Source organism: Meriones unguiculatus, chromosome 6, assembly GCF_030254825.1.
Source record: "Meriones unguiculatus strain TT.TT164.6M chromosome 6, Bangor_MerUng_6.1, whole genome shotgun sequence".
NCBI lineage: Eukaryota > Metazoa > Chordata > Mammalia > Rodentia > Muridae > Meriones > Meriones unguiculatus.
The window spans coordinates 5,361,790-5,386,941 of NC_083354.1; the positions used below are offsets into that span (position 1 = coordinate 5,361,790).

At 38.9% G+C, this 25,152-nt stretch overlaps 2 protein-coding genes across 5 annotated transcripts in view; one reads left to right on the forward strand and one right to left on the reverse strand.

Moving 5' to 3' along the window:
* Positions 1-23,397, reverse strand: part of Ttk (TTK protein kinase) — a 41,176-nt gene extending 17,779 nt beyond the window's left edge. The window contains exons 1-14 of one of the 4 annotated variants that reach the window (XM_060384680.1): positions 23,263-23,397; positions 21,868-22,061; positions 21,156-21,263; positions 18,643-18,856; positions 18,234-18,340; positions 14,674-14,817; positions 14,205-14,310; positions 13,988-14,060; positions 13,799-13,893; positions 11,965-12,052; positions 10,366-10,486; positions 5,633-5,781; positions 3,542-3,678; positions 1,339-1,465 (exon numbers count right to left, since the gene is read on the reverse strand). In XM_060384680.1, the coding sequence (XP_060240663.1) occupies positions 1,339-1,465; positions 3,542-3,678; positions 5,633-5,781; positions 10,366-10,486; positions 11,965-12,052; positions 13,799-13,893; positions 13,988-14,060; positions 14,205-14,310; positions 14,674-14,817; positions 18,234-18,340; positions 18,643-18,839 (1,344 nt within the window). In that variant the 5' untranslated portion in view covers positions 18,840-18,856; positions 21,156-21,263; positions 21,868-22,061; positions 23,263-23,397. The remainder of the gene's footprint in view (positions 1-1,338; positions 1,466-3,541; positions 3,679-5,632; positions 5,782-10,365; positions 10,487-11,964; positions 12,053-13,798; positions 13,894-13,987; positions 14,061-14,204; positions 14,311-14,673; positions 14,818-18,233; positions 18,341-18,642; positions 18,857-21,155; positions 21,264-21,867; positions 22,062-23,262) is intronic. The other 3 variants (XM_060384679.1, XM_021633279.2, XM_021633278.2) reach the window with 3 other exon arrangements.
* Positions 23,398-23,451: 54 nt separating this feature from the next.
* Positions 23,452-25,152, forward strand: part of Elovl4 (ELOVL fatty acid elongase 4) — a 53,709-nt gene continuing 52,008 nt past the window's right edge. Inside the window, exon 1 of the mRNA XM_060384681.1 lies at positions 23,452-23,635. The gene's annotated coding sequence lies outside the window, so the exon portion shown is untranslated. The remainder of the gene's footprint in view (positions 23,636-25,152) is intronic.

Sequence of the window (25,152 nt, forward strand, 5' to 3'; positions counted from 1 at the left end):
TTCTCTATCCCACCCACAACTGCTAAGGCCAGCGAAGCCTTGACCACTGCATTTGTTTCCTGAGCTCTAGGGCACACCTGACTCCTTTTGAAATCCCTCCTGACAGTGGCCTCCTCTAGAACATTTTCAAGCCCCCTTTCCAGTCACTTCTGAATTGCTTTCTAGATTTTAACCAGAACAGGACCTGTTAGCACTAAAAGGTCAAAAAACAGATCTCAAATCAACAGAAATCTCTCTCTTTGGAGATAGGGTCTTTCTATTTAAGCCTGGATGCCCTGGAACCTACTATGAAGACCAGGCTGGCCTCAAATTCACAGGGATGCTCCTGCCTCTGTCTCCCAAGCACTATGTGCCACCATGCCAGGCTTCTCCTTTCACTTTGTAACTTATATCATTTCCAGCCTGTGGCTACTCATTCCATAGCTAGTGTTATATAACCTATTGTCAAGTAATCTTTTGTTCATTTTTAAAATAAGGGCAATATATATATATATATATATATATATATATATGTATGTATATATATAGTCCAACTTTGCCTTTTTAAGTACAGTTCAGTGGTATTAGGTACACTGGTCTGTTGGGGGTTGGCCTGGTGATATGTATTTTAGTGTTAATTACTGGCTCCCAAGATCTTGTCTCTGCTCTAACATTTTCCAGTATACCTGTCCTTGTTGTGTAAACCTTGCTCTACCTAATTTAAAGATGATTGGTTAATAAAAAATGATGATGCTTGGGATTTGGCAGAAGTAACCTCCACAACAATTCTAGCAGCAGGTAGTTATTTCTCCATTTTATACATGATGAAATGGGTACAAAGAGCTCTTGTAACTTGCCAAAGATCACACAGCTGGTGAATAGTGAAGCCAAGAATGACATCCATGAAGTCTATCAGACTCATGTTCACACTGTGCTCAGAAATACTACACAATAATTCCAATTACTTGGTAGTTTTTTGTCAAATGGTAACTTACATGTCAGCAAAATCTGTTAAGTTTACAACAATTATAATACATTCTAAGTACCTCATACTGCTATTCTGCTTATCCAGAAGATTATCTTTTCTAACTGAATTACATAGTAACAAAGGGAATAAAGCTGCTCAAAAATAGAAAGTAAGCTCCATTACAAGACAAGTTTTATTAAACTATTTAAACTGGATCCTTGGGCCTACTTGCTGAGAACATGTGGGAGACACACCCTTATCAAAATGTCAAAAAGTTTCCTATAAACAGACAGGTTCTGAAGACCTTCCCCAACAACCTGATACCGTGAAAGCAAAATCTATGAAACTGACTGCACCCTAACATATGCCACTGTAAACCATGCTTATCAAACCTGTAGGTTCTGAAGAGGAGTACTGAGTCCTTGCTGCTGTTGCTGCTGCAGGCAGGCAAGCTGGCTGTAAGGTGTGGATGATGGACAGGCAGGTGGAAAGTCATTCTTTACAACTGAAGACTTAAAACTAAAAAAGATTTTTATTTTCTTTAATATAAAATATTAAAAAATTAAAAATATTTTTAAGTCTTCATGTATTCTAAAAGAAATCACATAAACCTAAAAGTGTCATATTAACTAGTTTTTCATAAGAGCTAATATTTATGTGTTCTACTTATGTCACCAACGGATATTTTATTTGGAAAAAACTGTTCTAATTTCAATTTTTTAATCCCCCAACAAATCCTTGTTAATAAAATAAACAAGATGGAATTAAAAATAGGGAGTAAGGAAATTTTTATAACAGTTTAGCCAAAACAAAGGTTGGCTTATAAGTGACCACAGATTTTTAAACAATAATGTTCTATTGACAGTCTTCTAGAAATAGCAAAGAGCCAATTATGTCACCAAAACGGTTTGGTCTTCCAGTTTGTGTCTATTCAGCACACATTTACATTTTGTTTCCTTTGTATGTAAATCTACCCTCGATATTGGTAACAGCAGTTGGTACAAAAAAAAATCTAAAAAAAAAAAAAAATATATATATATATATATATTTAACAATAAATAATCTGGGGCTGGAAACATGGCTCAGAGGGTAAGAGCACCTGCTGTGTAAACATAAGGACCTGAGTCAAAATCCCCATTACCCATGTAAAAAGTTGGGCACGCACAGCTATGTACAGGCCTGAAACCACAAAGGGGAATGTGGGGGTAGGGGCGCAGGTACTGCTAAGGCTTGCTAGCTGCCAGCCTAGCTCCACATCTATGAGATACTATCTAAAGGGAGTAAGGCAGAGAGCGACATCCCCCCTCTGGCCTGCAGGGAAATCCACATGCACCTTCATATTTATTTGAGCATACAGCATACACATATAAGTAAATAAAATAGAAAATGCATTATTAGCGGGGTGTGGTGGCACACGCATCTAATTCCAGCACTCAAGGAGGCAGAGGCAGGCACATCTCTGAGTTCAAGGTCATCCTGGTCTACAAAGTGAACCCAGGCTAAACAGAGAAATTCTGTTGAGAGAGAAAAAGAGAGAGAAAGAGAAAGAGAGCAAGAGAGAGTGAGATGCATTTTTTTTTTAGCTAGCAATCATTCTTTGAGATATCCTAAATTTAATAAAATGGGAAACAAAAAAATTGTTAAATAGATAAGACACTGGTTATAGAAAGGATAGTTATAATTAGGGTAAAAAAATGATATTTTCGACAGATGGTGGTGGCACTTGCCTTTAATCCCAGCAGACAAGAGTTCAAGGCCAGCCTGGTCTACAGAGTGAATTCCACGGCAACCAGGGCTACACAGAGAAAACCTTGCCTCAAAAAGAGCAAGCAAAAACAAAAAAAAAAAACAAAAAAAAAAAACAAAAAAACAAAACAAAACAAAAAAACCTAAAAAGCCAAAACAAAAAAAAAAAAAAGACATTCTGAAAATAAAAAACCAAAACCATTATGGAGTTATGTTATTCCTTAAAACATTAAAAGTAAGTCCAATGGGTGCAGACTCTTTTTTTTTTTTTAAATGTCACTCATTTTCTTTTACAATATCTTTTATAGTCCCTTTTTATCAGCACTGACCATCCAATTTCCTCACACATCCAACACTCCTCTTCCAAGTCCTGTATCTTTGAATACTCTCTAAACTATGTGAATTATACACCTGATCTCATTCAGAACACATGCCATTCTAAATGCCACTTCATCCAATGAAATATCTATGCATCCATTCTAAGAATGCTAAAACTTCCTTTAAAATGTTTCTCAATCAGAGAGGCATACATGTTCACAAGCAAAAGACTGACAGCATTCCTAGCTTTCCAAGCTGTAATTAAGAGTATAATGTGAAAAGGCTACTTCCACAACAATCCTTAAAAATAATAATTATACATGAAGACAATATACATGTAATCATAACTACTTTCCCCTTTGCATTTAACAGGTAACAAAAACTAATGTTGGGGAAAACAGTAATTTTAAATAAGAGAACAGGTTCAACCCAATTTAGTTTGGTCCCAAAGCCTGTCTTATTTCTATGTACCACCTTGCAATCTGAGCTCAGTGCAAAAGGTCACGTAATCATCCAAGGAATTGCTCATACCAGCTCATGTAATCATCCAAGGAATTGTTACTAGGTGTCTCACTGACAGACTTTCGATCCATCCACTTAGGAACTGACATCGGTGGTGATTGCTTTGAAACCGAAAGGGCAAGCTGCTCAACAGCGGTGCACTTCTGCTAAAAGAACAATTAAATTCCATGACTTAGTTTTTAAATTAGACACATATACATGCTTGTGTGCATGCACGCAGGTATTCGTGCACAAGAACACAAGCACAGATGGAGCCCGGAAGTCAACACAGGGTAAATCTATTCTACTTTCTGTTACGGAGTCTTCTTAATTGTTCAAAATGGCTAAGAGGCCTCTCACACACATTTCCTTTCATTGAAGATCTCCTCACATATATATATGAGTGTGTACATGTTTACTAGGATTAGTGAAGAAGATGTGATTAAGAAACTGCTCTAGCAGTCACTGAGCAATGAAAATGTTGAGGATAGTGGTCAGAGTGGGATGTTTGCTTTTGGTATTTTGGAAATAAGAACTAAGGATATATGTGCATGTGGCTACCAATTAGAGGAGAGTTATGAGTTTGAAGGCCAGCTATAATACTGATGATGTTAGGCATGGGTGCAGAAGCAAGAAGAAACCAGGAAGTTGCTTGCTTTTGTATGATGCGAAGCTCTATTACTTGTTTTTGTTTTATTTTGTTCTAGATAAGGGCTTCTCAACCTGTGGGTCATGACTCATCTGACAAACCCCCATCACCAAAAACATTTAAATTATCATTCATAAAAGTAGCTAAATTACAGATACAAAGTAGCAATGATGATATTTTTATAGTTAGGGGTTACTATAATAGGAGAAACCTATATTAAAGGGTTACAGCATTAGGAAGGTTGAGAACCATTGTTCTAAAGGTCTCACTATGTAGCCTTGGCTAGCCTGGAGCTAAATACTTAGACCAAACTGGCCTTGAACTCACAGAGATATGCTTGTCTCTGCCTCTCAAGGGATAGGACTAAAGGTGTGTACCACCATGTCTGGCCCAGAGTATTTTTAAGGAATAATGTGGAGTCACCAGGATTTCCAGATAGGACAGCAATGAGTAAAGAACACGATGGCATACTAAGAAGGCAGAAGCCTCAGAAGAGCAGGGCTTTTATAAGAAAGTTAGGGAGAAGCAGCCTAACACAGAAATGGAAAACTCATGGGTATAAAGTAACATGTGTGACAAAAATAAACTTCTTTTAGGAAGGCTGCTCAATCAGCAGGGATCACAAGAACCTGGCTGCTTTTCCCTTGTTGGTTCTAAGAATGCTTTTCAAGTTTACAGTAGTGAATTTAGAATATTTTCATCTCCTAGCAAGAAGAAACCCCACATCTACAAGTCACTCATTTCTTATGGCACCCACTTCCACCAACAATTAACCTACTTTCTATGTCTATGGTTTTATCTATTTGCAACATCTAACATTAGCTCATAGAACCAAAGGCCTCTTGTAATAGGTTTCTTACACTTACCAATTTTTCAAGATTCATTTAGATTATAAGTGTATATCAGTACTTCACTGATGTATTAGTAATACTCCATTACACAGATGTACCACATGATATAAATATTTTTGGCACAGCTATGAACATTCTACCATGAACAATACTCATTTCCAGACATTTTTATGGATACACTTGTTCGATTCTCTTGACTATAAATTTAGGTGTAGGGTTAGAGAAAGGGCTCAATGCTCTGTTACTCTTGTAAAAGATCTGAGTTAGATTTTCAGCACCCATATTGGGTCCCTCTCAACCACCTGTAACTCTAGTCCACTGACTGGCCTCCATAAGCACCTGCATTCACAGGCACATACCACCCACATACAACAAACAAACAAACAACAAAGCTACAACCATCTATTAGTAATACTGACGAAAACAGAATTTATCCTCATGTGTGCTCTTACTGATCCTGTATGTGCTACTGATCATAGTATTCTGAAAAATAACATCTTATAAATAAACTATTACACTAAATATGGCACAAACACTTCAAAACGAACACCCAACATATCCATCAAATTTCAGACACATATTACTAAAGACAGTAAATTAGTAAAGTGAACAGAAAGTCACCTCTTTCTCAGCCTTTGGGGTTGCATCTGGAATGTGCCACTGGTGTGAAAATGCAGCAGGGTTCTGGCTCACACACTCTGGCTTTCTTGCAGACTGCCACTGTCTGTGCTTTCTTTCGGGAATCTCTGGTTCTTGACACACTTTAGTTTCTGAAATTTTATTGTTAACATTAAAAATTAATATTTGATATAAAAATATTTAAGGCCAGGTGTGGTGGCATTCACCTGTAGTCTCAGTGACTCAGGAGGCTGAGATAGGAGAGGATGACTTGAACCAGCGAGTCTGAAACAGCTTGGGCAATGCAGCAAGACCCAAGTTCAAAACAGAATAAACCCCAAATAAACAAGCAAGCTTAAGCAATAGGAATGTGATATAAACTATGCTTCATTTTTACTCTGAAAATAACATGTTATTAAAAAGTGGAAAGGAAGGAAGGAGTCAGGTTTACAAACTGTAAGGAACTAACTTGCCTAGACCAATCGAGACTTAAGTGCTTCTGGCTTTTAACAAATATTAAAAAGTCTTACCACTGTTCTCAGATCTCCATTTAAAAATACAGATTTTATTTTACACTAGCTTATAATCAACTGTCTCAAAGACTTATAAACAAAAATGTCAATAGCATTTGCTATTTGATGAGTATCAAAACTCTAAACTAAGCAAACATTAACAACTGATAAGACTAATAAATTATACCCATATATGATTTGTCCCTAAATGCTGTTAGCTAAATACCTGGAAAAAAAAAAATCAGTGTATCTTGTTACAATCAGAAAGCAATAACTAAGCAACAAAAGGCCATGATAAAATTCAATGTTCATCCACACACCCGTACACAAAAGATATTAATAATGTAGGCCCAAAATAGACCTAACAGAATCAAATAAAAAAGCAACAATAAAACTTTACAGCAGCTATCATTATAAGAGTTATGATACTGAAACTGAAAATGTCTACTTAAAAGAGTGAAGCAAAAAGTTCACCTACCATCCCCCCCTGAGAAATCCTAACCCTAACATCTTAAAGTTACAGAATAACAAAATGAAAGGATTAGAAAGAAAAAGGGACACATTATTTTCAAACATGATCGTGAACCTATCAATACCCACAAACTGGACATTGTAGAACATGCCTATAATTCCAGCCCTTAATAGACTGAGGCAGGAAAAATTTTGAGTTTGAAGACAGCTAGGGAGCCTAAAATGAGAACTTGTCTCAATAAAGAATAAATAAAACAGGCATACATATAAGAACCACCCTAAAAAATACACAGGGAAATTATTAGAATCATTCAGTTAATTTAGCAATGACAATTTACCCTTTAAAAAAAAGAATAAATCAATTTTATAAACTAGCAATAAAGTTGAACACAAAAATTTTGTAAAGCAAAGGGTACCTTCATTATCACAAGCCCAAAACTATCAGCTATCCTAAGATAAATCTATTGCAACATACACAAAAGGTCTAGAAAACAAGTGTCCTTAGTGTATCAAGTGGATGAAAACAGGCCAGGCTAGTGATCTCAAAAGCTCAAGAGTGGAGATGACAATTTACCTCAGATATCTTTACAGGCTCAACTGCTTCTCAAACAAACTTCCATTTTCCAATGGAAACTGAAACATAGAACCTTGTATTTTTTTATGTAAATTCAAAATGCTTATAAGAACTAAAATAATCCTAAAGAAGAAAACTGAACACACAATAGCACTAATGGACATCAAGATTCACTATAAGATAAGTAACCATGAAACACAGAAAAAAAGCCCAAACCAAATACCAAAATAGAATCACCCAAGTTTCCAGACAGGGAAAAGAGGGTATGAAAACATAGCACTGTGTCAGGTAGACATTTGTATGAGAAAAATAAAAAACAAATCAAGACACTTTATCTTACACATAGATATTTACATTCATGTCAAGTTCAGGAAAAAGTGAATTAAAAATGAAAGACAAAATGATTGCCTAAAATCTGCAAATATGTTTAGGATCCTGCCATAAACCTTGTTCAAAATAAAGACAAAGTATAAAGGCAAAGACTGGGAAGTCAGAATGTACAGAAATTCAGAAGTCTGTTTCATCAAATTAGCTAAGGGTGACTTTCCCAATGGTATCAAAAGACAAGAAAACATGAAATATAGCTTCTAACAAACACCAATGTTAGGAATCTGTCCCAAATCAACGTCGAGGTAAAGAATAAAAGACTATTCTACAGATGAAACACGACTTGGAACAGATGCTTTCCTGGGCACTAGGTTTCCAGGATTAAAACCATGGAAGCACCAGGCAAACAGGAGGGCCTTACTTGGCTTCAAATTCCCTCCTTGACAAGTAAAGAGAAAAGCACTGCAACCTAGACTATGGGCTTCCCATGAATATTAAAATATGATCACATCTTGAGGAAAGCATTAGAACACACTCAGAGTCACCTGATAAACCCCAGTCCTCCCCTGCAACCGGCTGCTTACGCTGGAGGCGTAAAAAGACGTGAAGTGTGAGCATGCCACTAAAGTTAGTCTCACTTCCTACTTGTGCACCATTTGTCTTCCAGTGTCAGAGCCACTGGACAGCCCTGTTTATGTGTTTTATTCTTTAGCCTAAGCTATCCCCCCAAGATGGCTGAAAGGTTTTCAAATTTCTTCTCTTTCAAACATTTTTCCTAATCCAAATTAGGTTCCTAAAATTTCCCTTCTCCTAAATTCTCATAGCATTTTACTTGCATCTCTCTTAACAATCTTTATATTTTATTCCACATTAGATGTTACCTATTCTATATACATCCCAAAAATTTATTTGCAATTTTGAGACCCAGTTCCTAAAATTATTAGGTCCCTAGAGCATTTATTACAGTAACTACGTAGTGGAAAGCCAAAGTCTGATTTAAAAGAAAAATGAAAGTGGGCTGCAAAATAGAAATCAATCTGGTACTTTCTCAGACAATTAGGAATAGTACTTCCTCAAGATCCAGCTATATCACTCCTATGCATATATCCAAAAGAGGTTCAAGTACACAACAAGTACATTTGTTCAACCATGTTCGTAGCAACTTTATTCGAGCCAGAATCTGGAAATAATCCAGAGGAATGGATACAGAAATTGTGGTACATTTACACAATGGAATACTACTCAGCAACTAAAAACAAGGAAATCATGAAATTTGCAGGCAAATGGTGGGAACTAGAAAAGATCATTCTGAATTAGGTATCCCAGAAGCAAAAAGACACACATAGTATATACTCACTTATAAGGTGATATTAGACATATAATATAGGACAAACATACTAAAATCTGTACGCCTAAGGAAGCTGTGCAAGAAGGAGGACTCTGGGTAAGATGATCAATCCACACTTAGATAGGCAAACAGGACAGACACTGGAAGAGGGAGAAAATAGGGAACAGGACAGGAGCCTACCACAGAAAGACTACTCAGCAAAGTATCAAAGCAGATGCTGAGACTCATAGACAAACTTTGGGCAGAGTGCAGGGAATCTTATGAAATAAGGGAGAGATAAAAAGACCTGGAGGGGACAGGAGTTCCACAAGGAGAGCAACAGAACCAAAATATTTGGGTAAAGGGGTCTTTTCTGAGACTGATACTCCAGCCCAGGACCTTTCATGGAGATAACCTAGAACCCCTGCACAGATGTAGCCCATGGCAGCTCAGTCTCCAAGTGGGTTCCCTATTAAGGGATATAGGGGCTGTCTCTGACATGAACTCAGTGGTTGGCTCTTTGATCACCTCCCCCGGAGGGGGAAGCAGCCTTACAAAGCCACAGAGGAAGACAATGCAGCCAGTCCTGATGAGACCCGCTGACCCGATAAGCTAGGGTCAGAGGGAAGGGGAGGAGGACCTCCTCTATCAGTGGACTCAGGGAGGGACATAGGAGGAGATGAGGGAGGAAGGTGGGATTGGGAGGGACTAGAGCTGGGATATAAAATGAATAAACTGTAATTAATAAGAAAAAATTTTTTAAGGAAAAAAAGAAATTGCATTTTTGTTCTCTAGTAATAATAGCTGTCAAGCCAACTAAGAAAAATAACTCAGTTCCAATGTATTGTCCCTCCTATCTTCATTTTTTTGCACCCTTTAAGCAAATATCTTCCTCTCCTATAGGATACAATACTTCTCATGCATTCTGTAAAAACAAAAAATAGAAAATAAAGGAGGACAAAATAGTTCAGCACAATTTGGTCATTACTGTTTTTCAAGCTACATGGATTTGTAAGGTATGTGCGCACATTTGTGTTTGCCAGCACACAGAAGTCAGAGAAAAACCTCAGGTACCAGTTCTCGCCTTCCATTTTGTTTGAGACAGGGTCTCTCATTGTTCTTGTCTGTGTGTATTAAATAAAATAAAAATAAAAAGCCTGTGAGTTTCGGGGTATCGCCTCCCCTCTTACTGTAGGTGTGAGGGTTACAGACCTGTGCTTTATGTTGGTTCTGAAGGTTTGCATTTGGGTCCGCATGCATACATAGCAAGCACTTCACCCACAGAGCCATCTCTGCCGTCTGTGTGTGTCTCTGTGTGTGTGCATGAGTGCCCTTTATTCTTTGATAGTTTCAAATAGACACAGAATAAATTTTAGTCATTTTCATGTCATGGTTACCTTCTCTTAACCCTCCCTCTCCCCCATAGATATCCTTTTTATTCCCAACAAGTTTCCCTCTGACTTTCATGTCCTTCTTTTGTAAACAGCCCACTGAGTTCAGTCAGGTTGCTTGTATGAACACTTACCTTCCAATTTTGTTAGAAGACTTGATTCTGTTTTATTCTTCAAGGTTACTAAGTCAGACATAAGTTCAGGACTCTTCTCATTGGATATCAGAGAGTCTTTAAAATGGACAGTTTGAATGGGCTACACAAAAAGCATTGAGAGATTTCAAATAAGATAATGTACCATCAATCACAGTAGCTCAAATTTGTCTTGCTATTCAATATAATAAAGTTTTATCTATGTGAAAAGATTGCTTGCAAAACAATCTCTCATATTTGAAAACCCCAGAAAATATTAACTTCTTCATTTACTGATTACAGTATCAGGACGGGTCATAACCATTAACCTGGGTAATTTGCTTTCAGAGGACATAAATATAAATATTACTTAATTGCTACAGTATACTTCACTCAAAATTTAAAGTGTTAGAAAATTTGTATCCAACATAGAATAAGCCTGATGACAAAAAAAAAAAAAAAAAAAAAGTAAGCATCTTGAAAGGCGTGGTAGCACACGCCTGTAATCCCATCACTCACAGAGCCAGAGGCAGGCAGATATCTATGAGTTCAAGCCAGCATAGTCTATAAACTGAGTCCAGACACAGCTACAGTGGAAAACCCTGTCTCAGAACAAAGTATTTTGTTTACATGACTCTACTCTTTATTTAGTATGTGTTTATAGGTTTTGCAGTGCTGGAACTGAACTCAAGAGCCTCACAAATGGTAGTTAAGCACCCTACCACTGAGCCAAATCCCCCCTCCCAATTTTACTATATTACCAAAGTAATATAGCATTAGTAAAAATTAGCATGTATATAACCTCAAAAGAGTAGTTATTATAAATTAGACTGATCTTTTTAAAACAATTAAGAACCATTCCCTGAAAGTAGAGAAAATTAGTATTTTAAAGCAAAGATCTTCAAAGCTTCTAATGTTTAAAATTCACATCACAATGCCAGGAATTGAAGCCAAGTGTACCAAGAATATTAGAACCCCTACAAATCAGTGCATTTGGAACTAGTCACTTCCTGCGTAAAGTTAACAAAGGTGGGGCCACAGCAGATCAGCTTAGATACTTATGCCCTCACCTCTTCACCAACATATGCTCTGGGTTTTAAGGTGCTTTGTCAGAATCAGGTGATTAAGCATTCCAATAAACAAAACCTGGGGAAGAGCTTTCATGTTGATTCCCAGACCCAGGCCTACTAATCCATTTACACATATGCCTACTTAATGGACCTCATGCTTCTTCTAAAAGATGGTTGATACTTGCTTTAATACCTTAGTCTCTGAGGAACAGCCCAAAACTGCTATGGTACCTTTCAGCGGCAATCTCAAATGCCTCCTGCCTTCACCGACACTTTGAAGATTAAGAAACACTAGATCCTTTCCCTAAAGAAAGCTCTATGAGCTGGGTGTGGTAGCACATGCCTGTAGTCCCAGCATTTGGGGAGGCAGAGGCAGGTAGACCTCTGTGAGTTCAAAGCCAGTCTGGTCTTCAAAGCAATTCCAGGAAAGCCAAGACTACACAGAGAAACCCTGTCCCAAAAAACTAAAAAGAAAGCTCTATGATCTCTAGACTAGGAACCTTTGCTTCACATACATTAAAAATTGAAATACCTTTAAACCTCTCAATTCATAGGAATCATTTCCACTTGATTTGGATCCAGGCACAATCAAATCTCGGTATTCTGATCCAGATATCTTTCTATTACCCATGAGACAAAAATATTTTAACAGTTAACATGAAATTATTTCATTTTTCATTTTAAATACACATAGTTGGTGTATACACACACTTTGAATTGGAAGAATCTCTTTAAAAGGCATCTTTAATAGTGACATAATTCTAATGCAAAGGTGACTGTACTTAAAAATTAGGTACTGGGCAATGACAAAATTGATGAACAGATAGATGATTGCAGGTGTTTTCATTACCTAATAAGTTACAGCTGGAACTAAGATAAGAATGTGGGAAAGGAAAAGAATGTAGGTGAAACTACATTTCAGGCTGCACACAGATCGAGGATAAGAACACACCACGCACTGCCACGTGGCCCTCTGTAATCTGGCATACAGTCTGCCTTAAAAAGGATGCAGAACCTGGCTAAGTGAGCCCCGAGGAGTTTAAAAAATACAGTTTTAGAGTAATAGGGAAACTACTACATGCCTTAACTAAGTACTTGAAATGGAAGAGCAAGATAAAAACAGGAATATGCAAATGCAGTTTTCACCTTCAATATTATTCAAAGACTAAATAAAACAGAACTTCAATTACTGAAATCACCAACTAAAACAGTTGTGTTTCTCAAGTTTATTAGCACACACCACCCCCTCCAGCACATTCCCATTTCTTCTATGGGTGTCTACCCAAATTGAGAGTAGAATAGATGAGATGTGATGAATAATGCTTCGTTACTGAGCGTAGCATATCTGCTTTAAGAGATGGCTTCTTGCTATGCTGCCCACGGTGACCAAGTGCTTGTTTTTAAAGCTCAGCACCCTGCTGGCTGGGATTACAGGTCTGCGCCGCTTCACTCAGCCGCCAGTTAGCTGATTCTACTTCTTTCTCGGTGCTGCGGGACTAGCCCAGGCCACTGCATGTTTAGTGTGTACTCTATCAGAGCTATGCCCCTAGCCTCTATCCCACTTCTGGAGGCCCTGAGCTCTGAAGCAAAATGAACTCACCACCATCCCCCAGTCAGCCCCTTAAGTGGATTAAAAACAGTCTGTTTGCAGACCACCTTCAATCCCTGCCCTGGAGCTTCTCACACACGCTGTAGGCATCCCACCTCTTCTCGTTCAGAAGAAATACTCAAATGCCACAAGTTTCTCTCTTCATAGCTTCCACACGCCATGTTCACTTGGTAGTTTTCCAAGATATTTTCTTTTAAATAATATCTCCTCAAATATTTTTAATAAGAAAAAAACTGAAGTCATTTCTTCTAGTCACAAATTTGTTCCTGACAACAGTCCTAAATTCACTTTTAGCCAGGCATGGTGGTACATATCTGTAAACCCAGAACTCAAAGGACAGAGGCAGGAAGACCACCAGATATCTTGGGAGTATATATCTCAAATAATAAAAACAAACTAAAAGGAAACCCAGTAGCTTCTACCACCAAAGACACAATTAATTATGCCAAGCCTGTTTGGACACAATCATCCATAATTGCAGAAGGCATAGATTATGACTGGGGTATAGAGTTTAAGGCTAGCCCAGGAAAATTAGTGAACTTAGTCTCAAATACATCAACAGTAAAAAGAGGGACATGAATGTAGCTCAATGGCATATATAACTTGCCTAGCAGATGTAAGGCCTAGGCTCAATTCCTAGAACTACAAAGAAAAATAAATTAACTCTATTAGTTAGTATTACTCAGTAAAAAAGTAAGATAGTCTGACAACAATCTTTACATATAAACAAACTTTAAAAAGCCAAACTGAAACATACCTTTTTGTAAAATTTGGCCCTGATGAACCATCTGTCTTCACATGGTAATCTGGGCTGTTTAGAAGGTTAACTGGGACTCTTCCAAAGGGGCAGGACTAGAAATTATTCGAAAAATTAAGTAACCAACTAGGCACATAAAGAATCTACCACATCCATGACCTTCCTTAAAGCAGACCACAAATGACTTACCCGCTTAGTTTTGGTAGTTTGCTTTAAGGGATTTTGATGACTTATTTCTGCATCTTGAGGAGGCATGTTTTCTCTGAATGGAAAGATAATATTCAGAGAATACTATTAAAACATATCTTCATTTTACTGCTAAGTCTACTTATTACACTTGTGTGAAAATATACATATGTAGATATACAAAAGCTAACCCTGTAAGGAACTGAATTCATTTTCTTACCCATATAAAATCCTGGCTGCAGGAGCCTGTCCTCTGGAATCACAACTGATGCTCCTATTCTGTAAATTTCCAAGTGAACTGGCGAATGACTCTTGGGCAGTTAGTACTGTAGATGTGGTAAAAATCTCACAATATAATTACCTTTACAAAAAAGAGTAATCTTACAAATAGGAGTATTTTAAAAGACAACTTCTAACAGTAAGAGCCCTCATGCAGGATATGGAATCACGATGATGTCATCAGTACATTTCTTTCCGACTATCACTTGAAATATCTTCTACTTTGACCAAGTCATTGGTAAGGAGTCAGAAACACAAAGTTAGTGCAGGAAGAATCTTTGTTTCTGAACATCTTACTTTCCTCCTATACAGCTACAATTTATCTTTAGGTTTTAAGCACTATACCTAAATGATTTTTTTTCTTTCAAGTACTCTGAATCTTAATTTTAGCAGCACACACCAACAGTCACCTGAGAAGCTCTTCTTGTCCTGCTCTGAAAGCAGCTGCTTCTTCTGGAGGTGCAGGTTGCGGATGGCAACCTCCAGCATCTGCAGTGGCACTGCTCCGCTCTCTACAGCTTTATGCAGAAGCTGTTCACTTTTTTTCAGATTGCCTAAAAGAGGAAAAAGCGAGCTGTTATTTGATGCAGCACTCTTCGCCCACCACCCCCAGGTTATTTATTTTTAGGACCTAGGGGCTAAATTAAGATTTACTCACGTTATCGCAAAAGCAAATAAGCAATTTCTGACTTCTCACACATACAATTGACACCTCTATACCAATTCCTATTCATCATTGAAAAGTTTAATAAGCCAGTAGTGGTGACACATGTCTTTCTTTGCGGCACTCGGGAGGCAAAGGCAGGCAGATCTCTATGAGTTCAGGGCCAGTCTGGTCTACTGAGTGAATTCCAGGACAGCCAAGGTTACACAGAGAAACCCTGCCTCAAACACCAACCTCCTCCGCAAAACCTGAAGTTCAGCTTGCCTATGCGCGCGCACACACACACACACCCCGATTACAGCATCCTGACCACTCTACATATTAAAGTGGTCCTAATAGCAAACATTTAATATTCATAGTAACATTTACTCATCAAGACTGAAAATTTGTTAAACAGGCTGTTCTAGCAAAAGTATTTATATAAAAAGAAGGGTAAAGAACTAACTACCCTGCTGTTAGATACTCTACCCCACTGTTACCACTGTCAAAACAAAATAACCACAAACCATTACCCAACTACAGAGATTACTAAATTTTCTTTCAAATACAAACTTTACCCCTAATATTTGATAAACACTGAATGTGTACATCATGTACCACACAGGATATTATCAACAGTTATAGAACTGACGAGCTGAGGGCTATTAATGTGGCACCTAGGGTATGAAGAGAATCAACTAGAAAAAGTAGGGACAACACTTCAAGATCTATCCTGCAGATACTGATGGATGGAGAGGACCCAGACCCCCTGCTCAGATGTAGCCCATAAGCAATCAGTCTCCATGTGGGCTCCCTAGTAGGGGAACAGGGGCTGTCTCTGACATGAACTCTATTGCCCACTCTTTGATTATACCCCCCTCTGGGACAGCCTTGCCAGTCCACAGAGGAAGAGGACTCAGGCAGTCCTGATGAGACTTGATAGGCTAGGGTCAGATGGTAGGGGAGGATGACTCCCCCTTTTCAGTCAACAAGGGGATGTGGACAAAAGGGGAAGAGGAGAGGAAGGGGGGCATGGGAGATGGGAGGGTTACAACTCGATATAAAGTAAAGAAATTGTAAAAAATAAAAAATAATTATCTTTGACAGTTATGCATCTAAAAGAGGCCTAATACTTAGAATATACAAATAACTTTAAGAACTTATCAATAAGAAAACAACCAAATTAATAAATACACTAATGAAAAGACAGTCATAAAGGAAAAATTACAAATGGCCAACAAATAAATGAAAAATGTTTAATGTCACTAGCTACTAGAGAAACAAATCAAGAATCCATCTTACTCCAGTCAGAATGAGAGTTATTAAGAAAGCAAACAATAAATGCTAGCACAGATATGGATAAAAGAGAATTCTTATACACCACTAATGGGAATATAAACTAGCTCAACCTCTGTGGAAATCAGTACCAAGTTTTTTCAAAACACCAGAAACAGGTCAAACATACCTCTCCTGGACATTTATTTACACAAAGGACTGCAACTCAATATATCACAAAGATACTTTAATGTTTACTGCAACTCAATGTATCATAAAGATACATCAATGTTTACTGCAGAATTATATACAGAGCTAGAGATATGACTCATTGTTTATGAGCACATGTAACAGTTCTTGTAGAAGACAGAATTTGGTTCACGGCCCCCACATGGTAGCTCACAACCCTCTCCAGGAGCCTTCTTACCTCTGTGGGGGCCATGTATGCACACGGTTTAAGTACATACATGCAGGCAAAACACTCACACACATAAAACAAGAAATTATTCACAACAGCTAAGCTGTGAAGACAATATGGATACCTAACAGAGAAATGGATGACAAATATATGGTACATATACACAAGAAAATTATTTTCAGCCATAAAGAACAAAGTTATAACCTGTGCAGGAATATGGATGCAACCAGAGACAATCATATTAAGCAACTTAAGTCAACCTTAGATGTCTTTTTTCCCTCATTTTTATGGTCCTAGATTTTATACAGTAATATAAAATCATTATGTATATGCAAGTAGAAGTGAAATTGTCTAGGGCAATAAAGGTGATTAAAGAGGGAAACAGAGAGTGGGAAGAACTGGGATCAGGGAGATATCCTCAGCATACCATATATGTCCATAAGAAAACCTTTAAAAACTAAATGATATAGTTAATAAGAGATCTCTCTAATTACTCACAATTTACAAATTTTTAAAGAATATATATGGTAATGACTAAATCCATATGTCTATTGAGAATAGCAATAAAATTGAGTACTTTGGTACACCTAAAGCCTTAGAAAAGCAACAGTAATTTAAGAGTTATCAGGTCAAAAATCCATTAGCTAATCTGATAAAAACTCTGGAAACCCCTTACCCTCTAAATGCACACAGCAGACTATATACGAGCCCTAGGAAGCTGCATTATCTCCTAACAGCCTATCTAGCTACCCTGCTCAAGACACACAAGTGATGGCTACTGGCACACTTCTGTGACTTAACTATTTTCATAAACAGCTCAATTTACTTGTTCTAAGATCTAAGAGTTACAGTGAGCATTGAAAGGCCAAACGGTCTTTAAGGCCTGACCAGACTTACCATAACAAGCAAGTAAGAGGAATGAATTCCTCTACAAAGAAAAAAAAAATATGCTCTACAAGTATACAGTAGACTACAGATTTAAATCACTAGAATTTAGGAATCCCACTGGTCAACTCAGGATGCTGCTAGCTGTGGTAATGTTTAACTGGTTAGTACATGGCATCAGCGCAAATAAGCAGGGGTCAGGGGAGGAACATTTGGCCAGAGGGTACTCTAAGGATATAGCTGAAGATTCCCAGAAAATGAGGTGGGGAAGGAGGTGCAGGGGGAATAAGGATTAGCTCGGTTAAAGATGACTCAGAAAAAAGATGATCTATATCAAAAGGCAGACTATGAGGAACCACGTAAGCAAGAAGGAATGGTCTTGCACTGGTGAACAAGGAGAACCGCAGCTCAGTGGTACAGCAAACACATCCTCCAGTGCCACGAACTAAGTTCCAGCTAAAATGCTCATCCTTTATTCTACAAATACTCAACGAAAAAGCTTTCCTTCAGATGTTTCCTGAGTGAAGGACACAAAGAAAGTCTGCACTTATCTCCACAGAACATTCCTTATAAGAATAAAGATGGCTCACTGAAGACTCTGGACTTCTGCTGTATCGCACCTCTGTTCCATGTTCTCATCTCACCAACCGTAATATTTTTGTTTTTTCACTTCAAATCGATGACCCAGTATTAATGCTACAATAGGACGTGCTTTCACTTAAAAGGTAAACTTGCTGTTTTCGGATTACCTTGCGACAGTTCAAACTGTGCAAAAGACACATGCACAAAAGCAAACTTCTTGCAGTTTTCTCTGGCCATTTGAAAGTAGTCCTGCGCATCATCAGGCTCTTGGATGCTGCAACAAAAGATTAGACCCAAACTTAAAAAAAAAAAAAAATCAAGGACACAACCACCTACACTTAATAACTTCTCTTTCCAAGGATGTGGAATATTCCCTTTTTATGTGAAAACAAACAAACAAACAAACAAACAAACAAAAAAACCAAAACTGTAACTTTGAGGCATCTATGCCCACAGAAAAATGTTTACATTAAAAAGTATTGGGTTAAAAAATATGAATTACATGTTTTTACCTTCTTTCTTTGTAATATAGTACATATATAGTTGCTTATGTATAGTTTCAATTCTAATACTTACGCTTTTAATTCAGCAAGTCTCACTTGGATTCGAGCAAAGCTCTCATTCTGGCCATATTTATCTGGAGGAAGCGCTTCAATTGCTTGACTATACCGACCAATCAGCTTATTTAAAAGAACATCATTGAGGGGGGCGCTGGTTTTCTCTAGTTTCAGCAAGAAATTCAACCAGTTCTCTGGGGTGTTCGCCACCATCATAATTTGGTTAACAGTTTCTAATTAAATGAATAAATTTGAAAAAAAATCACAACAGAGAAATAAACAACATGACAAATTGCATTTTCCTCAAATTACAGTTAAGTGTTTACAATACTGTCAGTGTACATAAGCAATGTTATTTTAATTATATGTTCCTGATTTTATCTATTTTCTAATTATTTTATTGTTAGTTTATTGTACAAGTATTTTGCTTTCATGTATGTCTGTACAACATGCAAGCCAGAAGATCTTTGGCTATCTTTTTAGGAACGTCTAAACTATGTAACTACAAACATATGACAGAAACAGTTGTGAACTACAATATGGTTGCTAGAATTTGAACATGCGTCTTTTGCCAGTTCTCTTAACTGAGCCATCTCACCAGTTCTTATCTCTCACTATTTGTGACTAAGAATTCACACTGGAAAATTCTCTATCAATCATCTAATCATTAACATTTTTTAGAAGTGTTATGTGTTAGGCTAGTCATAACATTTGCTGGGTAACAGTAATAATATCCAACATTAGTTCCATGTATCTCAAACTTAGTTATAATACAACCAAAGAAATACAAAAGTAAAAAAACCAAGATGGCTTTCTTCTTCCAAGTTACCTACATTTCTCTTAAATACTCTGCTAATTTCCTAATCTTACCAATCATGCCTTCAGAACCTACAGGACTTGTTGTGGGCATCAGCTTTCTCGCTGTGAAATTCCACCATACATAGTAACAGCAAGAATAAGCTTCAAGCTAGGCAAGGTGTTTCACACCTTAAGCCCAGCACTGAGGAGGCAGCGGTAGGTGGATCACCATGAGTTTGAGATCACCCTGGTCTACACAGAAGTTCCAGAACAGCCAGGACTACATAAAGAAACCCTGTCTCAAAACAAACAAGACAAAACCAACCAAACAAACAAAAAACTACAGGTCATTTTGTTTTGTGTTTGTAACAGGACCAAGTAGCCAAGAGTGGTCTTCAATTCAATACATATACATAGCTAAGAATGACCTTGAATCTGATGCTCTGCCTTCTGGCTGTTGAGTTTCAAGGCATGACAAGCATGTCTGCTTTGCCTAGTATACACAGTCCTGGGTTAAGTCCTCCAAACATAATTTTCACAACTTACTGAACTTATTTAGTGCTGTCTTTTTGTTTGTTTGATTTTGTTTTTGTTTTGTTTTTAAGAAAGAATCATGAGCACCAATCTTCTACTTAGGAAATAACAGTAGGAAAATATTAAAAGTTTTGTTTTTTTATCATTAAAAAATTCCATTTCCATAAGAGCAAGAAGCTCTGTATGTACAGTAAAATCTGAAAACTTATACTATGCAATCATCTAAAATCTAAGCCAAGGTTTTACAGGCAGAGTTTGCTGGCACCGAGCAATAGGGCACTGTGTATAGTACAAAGTACTGTCTGCTTGGAACCACAGTCCCTGAGCAGCTGAGCAATGCAATGTGGGTGACACAGGCAGAAACACCTTGGATTTATTGCACATTTGCTTTTGAATTAAATTTCATTAAACATTCAAACACTGTTGTCAATTTTTTCCTGACCCACCATTCAAATATCAACCATGTGAAACTAAGAAAAGACTAGCTTGTAAGCTAATGCTTCTTATAAAACTAGCATTATGGGGATTTTCACTCAATCACATCATCCAGTAAGTGGCAACTTCATACCAGTCTACATTCTAAGAACTGGATATAACAACAGACGGGAAACTCTGCCCTCACAGAAACATCATTCTAGTGGACAACAGAACAATAACCAAATACACGACTAAATTATACATAAAGTGAGATAGGGTTGTGTGAACAATACAAGAAAGAAAATAGGGGCCACACTCCAATCTTAGAAAGTAGCTATCTGAAACAAGCCTATTAGCAAGGCCACAGACAGAGACATGTAAAGACCTGAAGAGGTAAGAGTAAACACCTGTTTGGGAATAATTTCGAGCCCTGGCTAAAACAGTGTCAACACAGAAAGGTGGGTGCTATAGCTACAAGACAAACAGTAAGATCCTTCAAACCTAGCGTTGGTGTTAAAATTAACTATAACTTGAGGGGACTTGAGAGGTGCCTCAGCAGTTACGCATTTGCTGCTCTTGCAGAGGACCCAGGTTCCATTCCTAGCCCCCCCCAGGTGGCTCACAACCATCCATAACTGCAGTTCCAGGGGACCCCATGGCTGTTCTGACCTTGAAGGGCACCAAGCATGAAAGCGGTATACACTTACACATGTAGGTAAAACATTCACACATAAAATAAAATAGAAAAGAAAAGAAAAGAAAGCCAGTCATGGTGGTGCCCACCTATAATCCAAGTACTCTGGGAAAGAGAAGCAGGTGTATTTTTGTGAGTTTGAGGCCAGCCCGGTCTTCAAAGCGAGTCCAGGACAGCCAAGGCTACACAGAGAAACCCTGTCTCCAAAAAAAAAACACAAAACAAAACAAAACAAAACAAAAAAAAAAAAACCAATTAATTAATTAAATAATTAAATCTTCAGTAAGATTGGTGAGCCTTCCTCAGTTCACAACAAAAAAAGGAAAAGGAAAAACAAAAGCAAAAAACTTTACATGTGTATGGATAGATGCCAGGCAGATCAGCTAACAATCAGCCAACATAACTCAGTGGCAGTCACAAGTAACAAAAGACTTAGGGAGACTACCTGTGAGCACACAGGTAAACAATGATTCTTTTCTGTCGTTTTTCCTTCTTACTGTGTTTCCCACACTGGCCATAAACTTGAGATCTTTCTGTCTCAGATTCCCAAGTGTGGGATTACAGGTATAAGCTACCATGCCCATGTCTGTCTGTCTGTCTGTCTGTCTATCTCCACACAGCAGAACAGTTTGTAATATATCCAGACAAACAAGTTAAAGTATGAAGTACAGTCCTAATGGATAACCATCAATTACTGAGGGGGGGAAAATCTCCATTAGGCAACACATGGTGGTTAATATCTCTTGCTTTTACCTTAGAGGCACTTAATTTTTTTTTTTTTTAAAGAAAAGAAAAACTCACCTGTGGGATCAGCACAGACTTTACTCAAGCTTAGCTCATCCGTAAGGTCTTCATTTATCTTATTTTTAATATCTCTCACTTTGTTCATTATGGAGTCAATTGTCAAATTTCTGCCATTTAATTCTTCAGCCTCCATTTCTAAATTATAACTCATCTTTCAGAATGAAGACAAAACATTACTTTTGGAAACACGTCTAAATGTAATTGATATTAGGTAAGTGTTAGTGGGGCGCCCACATCAAGCCAAAACAACAAAAACCGCGAGAGACATAGCTTTGTAACTTATCAGAAAAGTTCCAGTGAGCCAAACACATCTATTCTTCCCAATATAATAACAATGAGGTTCCACTGAACGACACAGCACACATAAAAATTGCTTTCCGATAGGCTTGGTGGTGCACATCTTTGATCGCAACACTTGGGAGGCAGACTCAAGGGGATAGCTGCGAGTTGGAGGACAGCCAGGGCTGCACAAAAAAACTGTCATGAACTCCTCCCAACCTCCCCCCAAAAATTTGCTTCCCATGAGTTTTGTTTGTGTTTTGAGTAAGGGTGTCAAACGGCCTATGATGGCCTTGATCTCTCTAGGTGGCTGCTGTCTGGTCTTGTTTCACCTCCCAAGTTCGAGGAGTAAATATATGCAGCACCATGTCCAGCTGATGCCCTTTAAAACTTCATTTCACTGAATGTCTTCCTTTCATTTTTGCCCAGAGTTATTTTCTCTAGGCTGTCTGAAGAGTTCATCACTAAAAGGAGGGGGCCTGGGGTTCTGTGCTTCTGGCAGTGATAAAGGAGACATAAGGAATGTTTGGTAATGACTGTCCCTTTGGTCACCTACTCTGCCTGCGTAAATATTGACATTGAGAGTGCTGTGCAAGCAGAAAAAGTCCTCCTACTGATAACGGACTTTGTCCCTAACAAAACCATCATCTGCGATTTTATCACTCCAACGCAAGGACTAAGGCACTGTAGACAGCACTGAGCACACGCTCGGCTCATTTGCATGACGGTGTTTTGGTACCGCAGGCCTACAGACTGCGGTCTGCCTTCCTGTCACTCGGGACTGCGACTCTCCACAACGCGGTAACTCAAGGTCTTCGCCACCGCGGAGCGTACTCGGAGGCCGAGCTGCAGGATGGCAGCAGGGGGTCCCCCACCTCCGCCCAGCTCCCAGGCAAGCACAGGCGCGGCGCTGCGCTGTGCAGCAGCCAGTCCTGCCCGGAACTCCGCTCACTTCCGGGCCCCGCTCTCCCACCTCCAGCCGGGGTCCCGCAGGCCGCACCCTCCACCCTGCGCTCCGGCCCGCCTGGCCCGGGGTCCCCAGCGCCCGCCCGCCGCCGCCCTCACCTCCCGGCAGCCTCCCGCCGGCAGCCGCCACTCCCGCAACGCCCTCACCTCCGAAGGCCAAGCTGCAGACAAAAACAGCGGAACCCTAACCCCTGTCCGGAACCACGTTTGAATTTCCCCGCTGCCTCCACGGCCTCCTCCTATTGGCTACGGCTCGTCACGTGGCGGCGTCAGTCCTGATTGGCTGGCTCCTTGCGCCGCCACGCCTCCTACGTTGAGGTGGGGCACACCCACCTGCAAGCGGCCTGGTCTTCAACCCGAGACCCGCCTTTTCCTTTGTTAGGACTCTGATCCCCTGGCTGTTAAGACTACCCGAGCTGAGCTCATCGCTCCCCACCCCGCCTCCCTGTGCTGCTGTCCCAGTTACGAGCTGAGCTGCTCCAAGGGGAAAAGCTTCTCTAGCCTTCCTCACTGCTACCCTGTGAGTGGCTGTGGCGAAAAAGAAGAAGAGGGCGGATAACGAATGGTCGGGTTTGACGATCGGTTTTGCTATGTGTAATAAGCTACGCGGGGCCAGAATTCTTCAGGCAGCATGAGATGCCTTGTCTCTGTCAGCCCTTGCTGGTACCCAAATCCGTGGGTGTAGGAAGACCATGCTATTTAAAACAAAGTGGCCTGGTCTTTATCCATAATTTATGCTTTACTCCTATATACATTTGTTTTCTTGCGGGGAGGGAGGCTTGTTTGCTTTTGTTTTCGAGGCAGGGCCTTACTGTGTATCTCTTGCTGCCCTGGAACTCCCTGTGCCAGCCAGGTTGTACTTGAACGCATAGAGATCCACCTGCCTCCGCCTCCAGAGTTCTGGGATTAAAGGCTTGTGCCACGAGTCCTGGCTTCCTGGGTCATCTCTACATCAATACAGATGTATTATATGGTTCAATGTAGATATTATATGGATAGATGTATTACTTAGGGAATATCGACAAGAAAAGTCTGTTCAATACAGATGACAGATGCAAGTAAAAAAAATTTTTTTTTCATCAACAGTTGGTTATATTTATGGATGTGGGACCCAAGGAGATAGAAGGTTTAATGCAAAGTTAGTCTTTAAACTAAAGCTTTCTTTGGTCAAGCATAAAAGCAAACCTTAAAAAGATACGACTATCTCCATGCAATTTAACTACAGACCGGAACACAGTTCAGCAATATTTACAGAAATACAAGAAAACTCAACAGCGTCGTCTTTACACTGTCTGCTATCTAATTGAAACAAACAAAAAACCAAAACCAACCAACCAAAAAACCCACCAAACTCTAAAAACAAGAAAATTTAACTGTTAAGTGTGTGTGTGTGTGTGTTGGGGGGTGGGGTCAATTAAAACAGCCACAGAAATGATACCGATGGTAATTTTTACTGTATTTCATGCATTCCAAAAGCATGTTAAGGAGAAAGAGTGTGTGAGAAAATAAATAAATAAATGTGTAGAAACGAATTATCCATTAACATTATATAGGGTTAGCAGCCAATTTGTTGGGGAAAGGAAAAAAAAATCAGTAGGCTTGTAAACACAATGTAAAAACTGGAGAGCTGGCTCGGCAGCTGAGAGCACTTCTTGCTTTTCCTGAAGCCCCACATGGTGCTCACAGTCTTCTGGAGCTCCAGCTCCAGTGGGGTTCTGGTGCTCTGAGGCACCCATGCTCGTGTGTGTATACCACGGAGAACACGTGCGCTAGTGCGACACACACACACACACACCTAAAAACAATAAAAAGAAATCTTTATTTTAAAATACGTAAAATTAAACATAGAGATAAAAGTGAACAAAAGCATTGGTGGGTTGTGAAACAAAATGGTCTGATGAACGTAAAATTGGAACTTTTAAAGGAAAGGAGAGAAAACTGAAAAGCTGATCACAGTTTGTTCAACTGTGATCAAAACTATAAACGAACAAATTGAATAACTTCCAGAATACCTCAAACATAAAATTCTATTAATGT